Below are 16,672 nucleotides of genomic sequence, written 5' to 3'. Positions count from 1 at the left end.
AGATTGAGTACTCCTGAAGAGAATCAACATCTTTGGATCGGTCTACACTGAGAGGAACTCGAGGCAAGAGCTCACTGGAACAAGGAGATGAAATCACCACCGACGACGACCACCTGATGCCAGACAGATGTCTTACTGATGAGGAGGCTGATTTTTCAACTTTGTTTATAAATTGAAAAATGCGCCACTTCATATAAGGTAAATTTAAAAAAAGCAAGCCCCCAAATACTTGGTTTTATATTTTTAACTCTGAAAAGAGAAGAGCAAAGATTCAGTGACAAAGGGTTCGCCACCCGTAAGGAAACCCCTGGCCATTTTTTTTTTAATGTTTGGAAAAACCCAAACCTAATTGGTTGATGTATCGAAACCTTTACCTCGGATGGATTCATTGCTACTGTGACAGGGTTTGTTTCTCTCTGTTTTCTCAGCATGTAGAACCAATAGACCTATTTTGCTGAAACTTTTACTGTTTTATTTAATCTTTCTAACTCTTTGTGAAAAGGACCCCAGGATGGTTGGGGTCAAAGGTTCATTTTTAATATAAAAGTAAATTTTTATTTATTTTTTTGATTGACAGTAATCAAGAGATTGAGTACTCCTGAAGAGAATCAACATCTTTGGATCGGTCTACACTGAGAGGAACTCGAGGCAAGAGCTCACTGGAACAAGGAGATGAAATCACCACCGACGACGACCACCTGATGCCAGACAGATGTCTTACTGATGAGGAGGCTGATTTTTCAACTTTGTTTATAAATTGAAAAATGCGCCACTTCATATAAGGTAAATTTAAAAAAACAAGCCCCCAAATACTTGGTTTTATATTTTTAACTCTGAAAACAGAAGAGCAAAGATTCAGTGACAAAGGGTTCACCACCCGCAAGGAAACCCCTGGCCAATTTTTTAACTGTGTTTGATTGAAAATTGCGCCACTTCAAATTAAAAGTTGACATTTGGTAAATTTTGAAAAATAACGTACGCCCCCAAATATTTTGATATACAAATAGGTTCGTTTTATTTCAGAGGTTTTATATTTTACCTGTGAAAACAGAGGAGCAAAAATCAGTGACAAAGGGTTCGCCACCCGTAAGGAAACCCCTGGCCATTTTTTTTTTAATGTTTGGGAAAACCCAAACCTAATTGTTTAATGTATCGAAAACTTTGCCTCGGATGAATTCATTGCTACTGTGACAGGGTTTGTTTCTCTCTGTTTTCTCAGCATGTAGAACCAATAGACCTATTTTGCTGAAACTTTCACTGTTTTATTTCATCTTTCTAACTCTTTGTGAAATCGACCCCAGGATGGTTAGGGTCACAGGTTCATTTTTAATGTAAAAGTAAATTTGTATTTATTTTTTTTATTTACAGGCATCAAGAGATTGAGTACTCCTGAAGAGAATCAACATCTTTGGATCGGTCTACACTGAGAGGAACTCAAGGCAAGAGCTCACCGGAACAAGGCGATGAAATCACCACCGACGACGACCACCTGATGCCAGACAGATGTCTTACTGATGAGGAGGCTGATTTTTCAAATTTGTTTATAAATTGAAAAATGCGCCACTTCATATTGGGTGATTTATCATTATTTTGGTAAGTTTTGAAAAACAAGCCTGCAAATATTTAGTTTTATATTTTTAACTCTGAAAACAGAAGAGCAAAAATTCAGTGACAAAGGGTTTGCCAACCCGGAAGGAAACCCCTGGCCAATTTTTGAACTGTGTTTGATTGAAAATTGCGCCACTTCAAATTAAAAGTTGACATTTGGTAAATTTTGAAAAAAAACGTACGCCCCCCAAATATTTTGATATACAGATAGATTCTTTTTATTTCAGAGGTTTTATATTTTACCTGTGAGAACAGAGGAGCAAAAATCAGTGACAAAGGGTTCGCCACCCGTAAGGAAACCCCTGGCCATTTTTTTTTTAATGTATGGAAAAACCCAAACCTAATTAGTTGATGTATCGAAACCTTTACCTGGGATGGATTCATTGCTACTGTGACAGGGTTTGTTTCTCTCTGTTTTCTCAGCATGTAGAACCAATAGACCTATTTTGCTGAAACTTTTACTGTTTTATTTCATCTTTCTAACTCTTTGTAAAATCGACCCCAGGATGGTTAGGGTCACAGGTTCATTTTTAATGTAAAAGTAAATTTGTATTTATTTTTTTTATTTACAGGCATCAAGAGATTGAGTACTCCTGAAGAGAATCAACATCTTTGGATCGGTCTACACTGAGAGGAATTGAAGGCAAGAGCTCACTGGAACAAGGAGATGAAATCGACAACGATGACCACCTGATGCCAGAGAGCTGCTTACTGATGAGAAGGCCGAGCATTTCATCCCAGTATGGGTACTTAAATAAGATAAGGATCCTTTATCAATGACAGTGCCATCAGGATTGTCTCAAGAAACAAAATGAGGCTTGACATCCAATTTGAGTCTGGTTCCTTTTTTCAAACTTTGAGAGTTTCGAGCGGGTTTTGATCGGTACACGGGAACCAGACGAAATGGCCGAACTGTGGTAAAGGTGTTTTTAAACTCTCAGTGTTTGCTTACATTAGTTTGTGTTATATAACACCCAAGCAGATCCTTGCCATTTGATTGGAGGAGTGTCCGTCATGTGTTGGCAAATAAAAGTACTATTGCATGCTAATGTCACTCACCGTGCATTTTTCGTTCCATCCGAAAAGTACTATTGTACGCTGAGGAGCAAACAACATCACCGCGTGCGCGTGTCTTTGGTAACACAGCAGTGTTACTGCAAGGCACATTACTAGCATTCGGCTTCTGCGTGTCCCAAAACAGCTGTACAGAACGCATATTGTCAAACAGGCCGACCCAAAAGAAACGGGTGTAATTTCACAATTAGAAATTGTAGGCCTATGCTTTGTTTATGAAAGTTGTATCTGTCAATCAAAATGACAAAGATCTACTTGGATAATATATAAAACAAATAATGATTTTTTTCATTCGTGCAAGGGTGCAAATATGTTCATTCGTTGAAAGATGGAATGTTCCATTCAACCTGACTCCGCTTCGTTGAATAGAACATTCCATCTTTCAACTCATGAACATACTCGCACCAATGCACTCATAAACATTCATTATTTGTATAATAACTCATGCTGTATAGCTAGTTTCAAAAAACGAGTATCTAAAATTTAATTGTTTACCTTCATGAATTGTTGTTATTGATCGATCCTCCCCTTACCCCTGGGGTGGGTTGATCGATTGAAAGAACGAACGAGGCATAATATTTGTGTATTTTACATAAATTGTCTTAAAGGCAGTGGACACTATTGGTAATTACTCAAAATTATTATCTTAAAACCTTTCTTGGTAATAACGAGTTATCGGGAGAGGTTGATAGTATAAAACATTTTGAGAAACGTCTCTCTCTGAAGTGACGTAGTTTTCGAGAAAGAAGTAATTTTCCACGAATTTGATTTCGAGACCTCAGATTTAGAATTTGAGGTCTTGAAATCAAGCATCTGAAAGCACACAACTTTGTGTGACCAAGGTGTTTTTTTTTTCTTTTATTAATATCTCGCAACTTCGACGACCGATTGAGCTAAAATTTTCACAGGTTTGTTGTTTATGCATATGTTGAGATACATCAACTGTGAAGACTAGTCTTTGACAGGTACCAATAGTGTCCAGTGTCTTTGATACATTTTATCGAGACATTCCCACGAAACGAGTTCACAATACTTCATACAAAATGCATACATTTTTCATATAGACATTTGACTTTACTTTCCAAAATACGGAATTTTAAATTCTTTTTTTTTTCTCAACATTTTCTTGGCAAGTTTTTTCCCTCATACTTTTAAAACTTTGCTTGCTTTAAAAACTCTTCTTTTCTAGATTTTCCCAGAGTTGGAATATCTTAAATTTTAGGAAAACAAAAAATTCTGTAAAATTTGCTTGTGACTCAAATTGTGGGAGTGCTTCTGGTTCTATATATTGATACTTTGATGATTGTGAAGCCAAGTACAACTTGCACGCACTCAAGACAATTAATGCAACCAAAAGACATCCTAAAGTTGTATTCTTCTTGGGACCAATCTTCATGACATACAAGTACGTCATCAATTTAACAAAGTTTATTCATTTCAGGCACAACATGTTTGGACAAGCGTGATGCACACCTGTCCAAATTCAAAATGAAATTGATTAAAAGTACAATATCTTTTACGAAACAGTCACAAACTTCATTTGAAAATGTTGTTTTTTCTTCTCTGCATTGCTGTGACAGTAATAATTAACGGTTCTAAATTTCATTGAGGTTTTTTTGGCATCAGCTGATGAAAAAAAAATCTAATTTCAGATATAACTTTTATTTCAACTCAAGGGTGGTAAATGTTGTACTTGGCTGTTTTTATAATTTGAAAAATGTTATCTTAAATTAATTGATTACCATTCATTAAATGCTGTAGAAAGCACCACTGAACTGTAGAAGCAGCAGAGTTGTGCAAACGTGTGTGCCGGTTGGTGTGACTAACTACTATCTGGAATGTGTGGCGACCTAATGATCCAAGAGTTAATGGTTGGGTAAGCATTTTATTAAGTGAAATCTTGTTAATGTGGCGCTGGTAGTCTGTCTTACCGGTGTCCTACCTTACATGATTGACAAACTATTTCAACTTTCTCGATCTCCCACAAAAAAAACGAAACCTAAGAAAGAAAGGATTTGGTTGCCTGTTGAAGTCTTTGGGGGCCTGTATCGAAAGTGTCAAGGACTGAGGACCATAGCACTTTTTTTCACATTTTTTACCTGATCATTTTGTTATCCTAAGTTGGTACCCGTCTCTCTATACTGTTCCTGTGTAAACAAGTCTACTTTTGATCAACCTTTTCTACAACCGGACATCCTCTTCTGATCTGAGGGAGACTCTGGACCCGACGGATGACGGAGACTTCTACCCAGATGTTGGTGCGAGGGTCGGAGAATTGAGATTCTGAACATGGCTATTCACATTTCAATCAGGTACTCAGGCTTTTACATTGGTTTCACTTGTGTTAAGAAGTTTTGACTGTATCAAAAGGAGATATCAAAGATGACATTGGGATTGTGTAGGTAGTAAACAGGGTGCTTTATTGTAGAAGAAACATTGTCGCTTTAGAAAGATGCTGTTGTGCATTATGTTATTGTGACCGGTTTAGTTCTCAGCCACAGTAGGTTTTAATTACACTCCTTCGTAAGTTAGATTAGTGTTAAGATTTCCGAGTTAGTTAAAACCCCTGTTGAACTGGTTGACGTTAGTTATTCAGTCTATGACGTTAACTATTGGTCTATATCAGTGACCAATTAACTAGGTTGTTCATTGTAGGTTTTGAGTGGTCAGCTCTATGACAGATTCTACAGTAGGTATGTTAACGACAATCAGTTGAGGAAATGATTTACAAATGATGTTGACAAATAGACATTGCTTTTTTAATACATTTTTCATAAACGTAGTAATTTAGCTGCAGTAGGTGTTTTCAATCCTTTAGGGTGTTAATTATTGATAATTGTGAACAATTTTTACAACTAGTTAACATTTTTCCAGCTGAACATGGTGACGACACTCTTTTTTACAAAAACTCACAAAATTTGTAAAGTTCAGCTGCAATGTTGGAATCTTGTTTCTCTGATCAGCACATCATCATCAGGGTTGAAGTCTTAGTTATTCAGGCTGTTAAAGTGACAAAGACACTTGGTCATTAATTATTTTGACAGGTTCTAAAAAGAGTAGGCAAATTTATGATATTAAACCCGTAGAACTGTTGGGAAAAAATGCAAGCTACTAGTTTTTGTCAGTACATGTATAACAATTGTATTTTGTGTTTGTTAAGATCTCTTTGAAACAAAACAAATTGTGTGCGATGTCCATCAATTGTTTTTATTCTTTTATGGTAAACATGAGAATGTCTCAACATGTGCAACAGCAAAATGTACAATGGATCAAACTAGGTGTTGTTAGCGTATTAGCAGTATTAGTGTAGACTTATTCAGTTAAATAACCTCAGAACAAACATAGTAATTTGTCACATGGCTAGGTAGTTTAAGGAAAAAGGAGCATACACACTAGTCTATTATTAGTGTAGAATTTTTAAATAAATAACTTCAAAACTATTATTTCTCAGTTATTTCTCAGTTCGCTTATTAGATTGATTATGTTATGAATATTATGCCAAAAAGAAACAGCAGGAATAGGTATTCTAAATAAGACATCGCTTTGTTACTTTAGTCCTGCACTGTTTGCAGAATCACAGGTGTCTTTCTAGATGGAAATTACACCAAGTGATTTTATCGTCGCTCATAAAACCTTAATTTTCCGACATCGACGTCAGACTCATTTTTATGCAATAAATTGTAATATATAATTGGTACGTGATCATTAGCATGCAGTGGTTGGTTTGCAGATTTACATGAAGTTAATCAGTAGGAGTAGTTGTTGATCCTAGATTTTCAATACTTAATTGGGGCTTTATCAGCAATTTGTAGTTCCGTAGGATTTGAAACTTTGTTGTACTTAGCAGTTTAGAGTTTGTTTAGAGATAGGTTAGGTCTTTTTTTAAGAGTATTTTTTCTCGGTCTAGTTATCCTCCATAAACCCAATGTCATCTACAATATCTCCTGTTATGATAATCAATGCAATGAATATGCAAATCTGATGTTTTCATACAACCTCACTTTTGACTTTGAAATTTGACTTTGAAATTTGACTTTGTTTGAACATGTTATTACACACGCTGTTAAAATGTTGCGATATTTTAACAAATCCAAAACGTATGATTGATTTGAAACAAAATTTATGAAGAAGTGCAGTACTTATAATGCAAGTGAAACCAATACATTCCTGAGTATGCTGTTAATATTGAAAAGAACATGCGTATTTTAGTTCTGTTTTTTGTGCTCGTCACAAAAATTAACAAAATTGTTCAAGTTCAGCCGCCATGTTGGAATCTTGTTTCTCTGATCAGCGCATCATCATCTGGGTTGAAGTCTTCGTTATTCTGATGGTACAGGACTCAATCGGTGACGGAGTGGAAACGTCCTTTTACACTTCAACCAAAATTCAAACTTGAAACTTGACTCCAAGAACTTAGCGACGTGTTTGCCCGAACAGGGGGAGACGTCCGATGGTACACTTGATACAGATTCATCAAACATTTTAACGGGCAACAGAATCCTTTCGACTTATGTTTTGGACTTTAAAAAAAATCTTTAGTTTGTTTTTGGCTTCGGACTTTAAAAAAAATCAATCTTTTTAGTTTGTCAATCATGTAAGGCAGGACTTTGGTAAAACAGACTATCAATGAAACATTAACTTGATTTAACTTAATAAAATGCTTTCCCTCCATTAATACTTAGATCATTAAGTCGCTTCACTTTCTAGATAGTAGTTGGCCACACCAACTGGCACACACGTTTGCGCAACTCTGCTGCTTCTACAGTTCAGTGGTGCTTAAAAAAATCAAAAAAATCCCTTAAAAATTGCCTTTTTTATATAGACTAAGTCAGCCAAAAAAATTTCTCGTGCCGTTGTACGGTTCGAAATTAACTCCGTAAAAAGTTTGGCCCTACCCCCCCTATTATTAAAATCATGATCAACCAAGAGCACCCCCTATAGGGGTGCAGAAGAGACTGTATCCCATAGTAATGTACACCAACAATGTAATCAACTAGAAATTTGCACATGACACTTATACCAGGCGTCAAATTCAAATTACCATAAGATTATATTGCTAGGTACATCAAAATGGAATGCAGCCCCTTATTAAAGGTATCGTCTTATAGCTTGTTGTGACTTTAAATAACAATAAATGGAGTTCCATTGTGGACTTAGTCATTTTTTGACCAAAACACTAGCCATTGTTTGTACTTAGTAATTTTTTGAGCAGAAACTCATAGTCAATGTTTGTACTTAGTCTTTTTTTGGACTTAGTCATTTTTTTGACAAAAACACTTAGTAATTATTGACTTTCTGTGTCCTTTTGTGGACTTAGTCATTTTTTGACCAAAAACACTAGCCATTGTTTGTACTTAGTAATTTTTTGAGCAGAAACTCATAGTCAATGTTTGTACTTAGTCTTTTTTTGGACTTAGTCATTTTTTTGACAAAAACACTTAGTAATTATTGACTTTCTGTGTCCTTTTGTGGACTTAGTCATTTTTTGACCAAAAACACTAGCCATTGTTTGTACTTAGTAATTTTTTGAGCAGAAACTCATAGTCAATGTTTGTACTTAGTCTTTTTTTTGGACTTCGTCATTTTTTGACAAAAACACTTTGTAATTTTTGACTCTCTGTGTCCCTTTGTGGACTTCAAAAACTTTCCAAGATTGAGATTATAAAGTCACAGAACAAGCTATAAGATGCGGCCTTCACAGAAGATACAACATTGGTAGTAACGCTATTGTGAATTCAACTTATAAGTTTAATGCGAGAATTTAGTGAACATGCATTACCTTAAATTTTGGTAAGCATGCAAGTAAACATTCATCTAAATGTCCACCTGATGTAAAAACTGTCTTGAGAGAAACAATAAATAAAGAATTTGTTTTTGAAACGCTGCAAGTTTTAGATAATGTTTTTTGTGTCCAAATTTGTGCACTATATGCAGTATATGAATACCAATGTTGTACCTTCTTTATAAGTAAGAAATGCAACCTGTAAACCATAAAGGAGTCAAATATAATTAGATTTGTTTGAAAAAAAAAATGAAAAAAATGCTTTGATTCTGTAAATATTCTGAAAAAGCACAAACAATTATTTTACAAGTTTGTGGAAACCAAATAGTTAATTTATGTTTTCATGAGACTAGTTTTTTTGTTAGCCATGTGGACTCCTTTAAAAAAAAACAGGTTACATTTCTTCCTTGGTTGATCATTTATATTTCTTAGCTATGGTTGTCATTTGCCAGCTGATGTTTCTTCTCGGATAAATTCTTAACTGGTTTGGGGGTTTAAGTTGAATTTTGAAACTCTACACATTTTCAATACTTTTAATAAATACAAGTATGAATTGAAAGCTGTATTTGATTTTACAAATACAATTTTTGAATTGTGGCACTTGACAAGTGCATAAAAAAAGAAGACATTTTGAAATAATTTTACATCAACTGGCACATTTCTAACCATCAATTTAAGCAACTATCAAAATGAATAGTAAGGAAGCAATAGGAGTGCAAAAGCACCCCAAAAACAAAATTTGTTTTAATTAAAACATTTCGGAAACGTAACATACATCTTAGTCATAATCAAGTTCTTGAAGAAGGGGTGGGTGGGGGTTTATGTCTAACAGTGTGGATGCACTAACTGATGTTATTGTTTTCTTTCTTTGGAAAACATGAGTTTGTTCAAATAAAGTCTTGAAAATTCAAATAAACAATCTAGTCTGGTTTGCTTATTATTTTCTGATGAATTCTTATATTTGGAAAATTATTGGTTCTATGAATGGCTTTGATAATCCCCTATTCCCCTTCTAGGTGTTGATGAACTAATTAAAAGTAACTTTTAGAAAATAATACAGATTGGGGATACTTTTGGTAATTATCAAACACTAGTCTCCTTACTTGGTGTGCCTCAATAAATGCATAAATCACAAACCAGTGAAAGTTTTGGCTCAAATGGTCATCAAAGTTGAAAACAAAATATGAAAGGAAACCTACATTCCATGCATAAAATTGTGTGCTTTCATATGCATGAGAAAGGCTTCATGCCTGAAGCCTTTCTCTAAAACTATACATTTTACTACATTTTACTTTAAAGGGTGTTTTTCCAACAACATTGTTTTACATCAACATAACCAGTGCTCTAACGTTTTCATGGTAATTAATTTTTTGAGTTACTACCAAGTACACCTATTTAATAGGATACATTCAAAATTATAAAGCTTTTTTTTTCAACATCATCTTTGGGGGGGGGGGGGGTAGAGTTACATATTATTCATGAACAGTAATTCCATGTTTGCAAGAGTACAGAAATACAGTGTAATCGTTCCTTTTGGTGAATTAGAATCAGTTGTAAAACTCAAAAAATGCTCATTCACAATAAAATTATTAGGTAATGACCTCAAGGGTAGTTTAGTATCGAATTGACTATGCTTAGCCTGTAATACAGACATGATGTTTGGCTCTTGAGGGAAAAGTATGAACATTTCATCGAGGAGAAGGGCTCATCTAAATGAAAGTTTTTAATAGAAATTTACGGATTCTTCGGAGGCCCCACAAAAAAGAAGAAGTCATAAATAATGTGGGTCTTAGGAGAAAAAAAAAAGTATGAGAGAAATTCGGGCAAAATTAATGTGTTGGTATAAATTATTATGGCCCTACAGCTAGTAATAGAAATAAACATTTTGGTTGCCTTACAGAACGGTTGAGGCTTGTACCTCAGTGACTGCTGTTGTGGCTGGAAAGACTGCTGAGATGCAGGAAGAGGCAGCATACACTTCTGATGAAAGGGAAACATTCAGATTCCACGAACTCTGAAAAAGAACAAAATTATATTTAGAGTATGGATGTAAATTAGTGTTGATACATAATGAGGGGATATAGAAAGTATAAGGCATTGGGAAATTTTACGTCAGTACAGCATGTTCAGGGGGCCTTTAAATTGTCTCCACATATACATGACATGTACAGTACTTCATGTCGTCAAATCTAGAAAAATATGTGCGCCCTGTGAATTTACTCTAAACACCTGCATTGAACTTTGAAGAAATTGGAGAAACAAAAAACGTGTAGTGCAAAGTGTTAGAATTCATCAGCAAAGTCGATGTGGGTTGTCAATGTTTCAGTGGTTTAATCAATTTTAACACAATCTATGTTTCTTCGATTTGTCTTGGGTTATATCATTAGCTGACAATAGTTTGACTGTATTGCCAAGACAATCTTGTCTTAGAAACCCCCTCAATGTTCCTCTTTTGCATCAACACATGAATCACTTACCTGATTAGGAAGATTCTATGAACATCCGTGCAGTTATCATCGTGGAAGTTGTTAAATTTTGATGTCGGTTTTCGATGTAAAATGTTGCAGAAAATCTGCTTTTACACCACACACACGTGGAGCAGTCGCCTTTGAAGACACGATACCCGCGCTCAGAAACAAAATGGCCGCGGGGAGTAAAGGAAAGGGGTGCACCAACCTCGTTCCCAGGGGTGCGTTTTGGCGGCGGTAACCAAACACTGTTTCCGTTGTTGGTCGTTGGTTCTGCTGTTAAGACTGAACGATGAACGAGTTGTGAGCTCGGTTACCATTTTGGTTATGACGTCAGAAACAATTATTGGTTACAGCCGCCAAAACGCACCCCAGGAGTGCTTGGGTGTAGCGCCCCTTGTCAATAGTCTTCAAAGACTTCCCGTATCTTACCGAGTCCTAAGATGAGGGGTAAACGAAAACAAAACAATATTTATGTTTTAAAGAGCTAACCAATTGTTGGAAGAAAGAGCAAGGTCTAAACATGCTATTGATGCAATCAAACTCCTGTAGCAAACAACAATAAACATTTCGTTTATTTTGAATTTTTGTACCCCTTATTCATCTATTTGTGATGTGTGCTTATAATTGCATTGCATAGAAAAACTGATTTTTGGGCAAACTATTTACATTTTTATTAGAGAAAGGGTAGGTAGAGGAGGGTGAGGATATTGGATTTCGGTCTGGTAAACTGAAATGAATGTCTCAATACTTGGAACCACCAATATCACCATAGTGCATCATTCTTTTGGGGAAGGGTAAAAAGTTAGTTCATTCACAACCCCTTAAAGGCCGTGGACACTATTGGTAATTGTCAAAGACTAGCCTTCACAGTTGGTGTACCTCAACACATGCATAAAATAACAAACCTGTGAAAATTTGAGGTTAATCGGTCATCGAACTTGCGAGATAATAATGAAAGAAAAAAACACCCTTGTCACACGAACTTATGTGCGTTTAGATGGTTGATTTCGAGACCTCAAGTTCTAAATCTGAGGTCTTGAAATCAAATTCGTGGAAAGATACTTCTTTCTCGAAAACTATGGCACTTCAGAGGGTGCCGTTTCTCACAATGTTTTATACCATCAACCTCTCCCCATTACTCGTTACCAAGTAAGGTTTTATGCTAATAATTATTTTGAGTAATTACCAATAGTGTCCACTGCCTTTAAAGGGTCTTTGCACTTTTTGTAGGACAAAAAACCAATGTCCACAGATTTACACCAAACTTAAATAGTTTGAAGATAATGATAGTAGAAAGCTTTCCTGAAAATATTACGTGCTGAGGTGCTGTAGTTTTGGGGAAATGAGTAAAACAATGTTATGAAAACAACTTTCGTCTTACGTCACAGATCATGAGACGAAAATTATTTTAAGCATGTAACAACGTATTTTCATGACATTGTTTTACTCATTTCTCAAAAACTACAGCACCCCAGTAAGTAATATTTGAAGGGAAGCTTTCCACTATCATTATCTTCAAACCCTGTAAGTTTAATGTAAATCTGTGGACATTTTGAAAAATAAAACATGCAACCATGCAAAATATCGAAGACAAGGTCACGGTAAAAGTAAAACAATAGTGACAAGGTGTATATATTTTAGACCTTTTAAGCATTTAATATTTATATCATTATAAACTCACATGGTGATATATATTTATTTTACACATGAATCTTTATAATTATTATGAAAAGAACCTTAACTATCTGATCATAATCCACAATATTTAGGTCATTAGAACAACCTGTCATACACCCCAAAACATGATGACAAATATTCACTAGAGTTTATCCAAACCTTCTTCTATCAAAAGGGGACCCACAACAACAACAACTTCTTGAAACAAAAATATTTCAAAGATTTGAGTTTTGGTCAAAGAAAGCATGGTGTAGGAAAAGGTGCTTACTTTTTAAACATCTATCAAAAACAAACATATTGCAAAACTAAGCATTACACTAGACAGCTTAAACAATGGACATTAAATATTTGTGCTAATGGGATACAGTCAAAATGGATCATTGGTTTGTCAGGGGTGAGAGTCATTACTAACAAAAAAGAACTTGATACTTTGTCTTAAGAACTTGATACTTTGTATGGAGAGAATCGGTTCTCCTGAAAACCATCGAGGCATACCTGCTGAATTCTAATTCCTCCTAATTCCCTAAGAATTCTAATTCCTAAGGACACTGGACTCTATTGATATTTGTAAAAGACCAGTCTCCTCAATTGGAGTATCTCAACATATGCATAAAATAACAAACCTGTAATTTTTTTTAGCTCAATTGGTCGTCGAAGTTGCGAGATAACTATGAAAGAAAAAGTTGTGTGCTTTCAGATGCTTGATTTCAAGACCTCAAACTCTAAATCTGAGGTCTTGAAATCGAATTCGTGGAAAATTACTTCTTTCTCGAAAACTACATCACTTCAGAGGGAGCCGTTTCTCACAATGTTTTAAACTATCAACCTCTCCCCATTACTCAATACCAAGTAAGGTTTTATGCTAATAATTATTTTGAGTAATTACCAATAGTGTCCACTGTCTTTAACTGTTGAGATTTACATGTACATTTCAAATGAATAAAACAAAGAAATAAAGTAACCCGAAAATGAAGTGTACATTGGTGAGAACTAAACATTAACTTACACTGTGTATTTCTAGCTTTATCATTCAGAAGACAAAATGCACAAGTCACAGACTTTCTAGTTTTATGGACTCCATGTTCAATATCTACTTTGCTGTGTATCTTATTTTCTTTTAAAAACTTGTCTTGCTATTTACTCTTTTGCCGCAGAATAGACTTTCAGAATTCGGGAGACTTCTCAGTTCCGAAAATTGGTTCTGAAAAAAACTGCCAGAAACTGTTCAGAACTGTGCAGTCTCCCGAAATCCAAAAGTCGATTCTGTAGCAGTCGAGTAAAACAATTGCAAGACAAGTTCTCAAAAGAACTTAATCTACACAGCTAAGTAGATATACACACATGGTGTTACCGCAAACCGATTATACATTGATACCTCACCATGCAATGCCTCAAACATCATTTACATAGACTTGCTCAAATCTCTGAAGTTATTTGGTTCTTGAATGAAATATTTTTCTAATCAGGAGATCCCAAAACACATCCCTCAGTCTGGGCCATTATAGCCCTTAGAAACTAAGAATGTGTAACTATAGACGATGTGACCTGTGACATCACATGTTTACAAACGAGCGACAAAGCCTGGACTTTCTGCAGGCACGATATGTACACAGCCTAATGGAAGAAAACATAAAATCTTATATTTTATGGAGATTACACTGTCTAATTCTTATGAACTTTTGATATGATGAAAGGGGGCACATCTCAGCTTTTACTTTCATAACTCTTGGATTTATGTGGAAATTATGACACAAAATGTCAACTTTCCCATATGACCAGTGCAGTATCTTGCCTGCCAGACTAGCAAAAGAATGCACAAGGTCACACTTATTGTAAACAAAAATCATGGTCTATACTCTAAGAATTTTGCATTGCAATTTCAGGACTGAATTCCACACCCCACCAACAAATCTTGAAAAACACCAACTTCTTCCGGTGTGTAATCATTATTTACATCTTTCTGGTGATGAATCAAGATTTATTCCACTTAAATTGTTAACCTCAACATGACTTATTTCTACAAAAAGAATACAACATTGTTCTCTTTCCTTGTTTGTATGTAACAATATTCATTTAAACCATCATTGTTTACAGGACATTGGTTGAATTAAAGGCATTGGACGTGTTTGGTAAATGTCAGAGACAAGTCTTCTCACTTGATGTATCCCAACATATGCATAAGATAACAAACCTGTGAAAATTTTGGCTCAATTGGTTATCAAAGCTGCAAGAAAATAATGAAAGCAAAAACAAAAAAACCTTGTTGCACAAGTTTGTATTCTTTCAGATGCCTGAGAAAGGCTTCAGCCCTGAAGTCTTTTTCAAATTGAACAATTTTAGTGAGATTACCTCTTTCTCATAAACTAGTTACTACAAAGGTATCATTTCTCACAATGTTTTTTAACTATCAACAGCTCTCCATTGCTTGTTGCTAGGTAAGTTTGTATGCAAACATACATTTTTAGTAATCACCAAACATGTCCAGTGCCTGTATATGCATTACAGAGACCCATAAAGGGATAAGGGTGGGGGGCATATGCAACCTTGAGCCTGGTTCACAATTCCTGCCGGTGACGAATTTTGATCGCAACGAGTAATTGGAAACAGTTGAGCACCGAAACATGCGCTGCGAAACCTTCGCTGCGAAAACAGCCATGTTACTTCAAATCATACTCCGCGTTCGCATGAAGTATGAACCGGGCTTTATTGAAGGAAACATGTACCTAAACAAGTACATACAACAGCGATGTACAGATGCCAATTTTCTAGGTTTACATTGATCATTACTTGTCAGGCATTCTCTGCATGAGCTTACTGGCTCTAAGGGCATAAGTGCAAACTGAGGGAGATCACCAATCAACTTGAAGGGATGGGGGAAGGAAAATTCAAGAATAAGGGTCGGGGAACCACAGGGAAGGAAGGAGAATGGGAGACTTTTGAGACGCTGGCGGCAGCAGACACAACTGTTCCTTGTTGCAGCTCTGAGCCTGCGCGCACATGTTTAGTATTTCGCGTGTAGGTCTGAGCGTGCGCACTACTGGCGTGAACTGTAAAAAAGGACCGTCCAAAAGTCTCCCATTAGATAATATCACAACGCAGACGGCACTACGAAGCATCTATAAAGACTTGGTACTTGTATAAACAATCACACATTGTTTTCTGCCGCGATCACACAAAGCACACTTGTTTGATCCTATGTCTTCCCATTAACATCTCCAAGAAATCTCTTTCTTCATCTGCTTCTCCATCTTTATAGCACTATCCGAGAAAAAACCCTCCAAAAGGACCGATGCTGAATCACACAGTGTTTCTTGCAGTGCATAGAAGCTCAAATTAAAATTGCATTCAACCAAATAAAGTCACCGCTTGTATATATTTCTGTGCATATACAGTTCCTTTACCGCAAGTTCTCAATCCAAGGGTGGGGGAAGGTGTTGAATCTTGACGACAGCAAAGTCTTAAATACAGACGCTAAATGCAACCTCACTACAAGAAAGCCAGCACGTACCAATAATGACAATATCAAGGCCAGCGAGTGTGTGTTGCAATTATAAATATAACCAGTTTATGAAGCAATTTAAGTCAAATCGATCTCTCACTAGGCACCTACACACCACAAAACCCTTCGCGTCTCTACGAGGGATCGTCCCGTGTGTAGTAGACTTTGTAGTAAAGACTTTTTGCACGGAAGAGGGAGTAGGAGTTGTCGAACTTCAACAGGTAGACGCCGCGACCTGGGTACTTGTGACTCCCGCAGAACTTGAATTGGTGACTGTCCCGCCTGTAGATTGGTATAATCTCGTCAATAGGTGGACCATTCTCCTTGGCGCCTCGCTCGGGGTCTGGTTTGTCCTCTGGAAAAAGGAAAGAAAAGACGGTACAGTGACTCCAAGTTGGTACCATTAGAGAATTGGATAGTTTTTTAGTAAACCCCTTAGTGCCTTTAAGGAGACCACCCTTGAATCATCAACTATAAGTTCCAGTCTATGCTAACCTAACACCTAAATGTTTGGATTCTTGATAAGGCTGGGATGCCTTGCTCCATGCGCAAAGAGGGCTA

At 36.0% G+C, this 16,672-nt stretch overlaps 1 protein-coding gene and 1 long non-coding RNA gene across 2 annotated transcripts in view; one reads left to right on the top strand and one right to left on the bottom strand.

Moving 5' to 3' along the window:
* On the top strand, positions 1 to 7,315 carry LOC139946018 (uncharacterized). Its single transcript, XR_011787199.1, has 4 exons — positions 1 to 198; positions 578 to 783; positions 1,369 to 1,593; positions 2,181 to 7,315. It is a non-coding gene; the product is annotated as an uncharacterized lncRNA (long non-coding RNA).
* Positions 7,316 to 12,566: 5,251 nt separating this feature from the next.
* The window catches only part of LOC139946002 (Golgi resident protein GCP60-like), a 33,656-nt gene continuing 29,550 nt past the window's right edge, over positions 12,567 to 16,672 (bottom strand). The window contains exon 9 of the mRNA XM_071943586.1: positions 12,567 to 16,466. Within this exon, the coding sequence (XP_071799687.1) occupies positions 16,246 to 16,466 (221 nt within the window). The 3' untranslated portion in view covers positions 12,567 to 16,245. The remainder of the gene's footprint in view (positions 16,467 to 16,672) is intronic.

This window comes from Asterias amurensis, chromosome 1 (assembly GCF_032118995.1).
Source record: "Asterias amurensis chromosome 1, ASM3211899v1".
NCBI classification, from domain to species: domain Eukaryota; kingdom Metazoa; phylum Echinodermata; class Asteroidea; order Forcipulatida; family Asteriidae; genus Asterias; species Asterias amurensis.
This window is presented reverse-complemented; position numbering and strand designations above follow the sequence as displayed.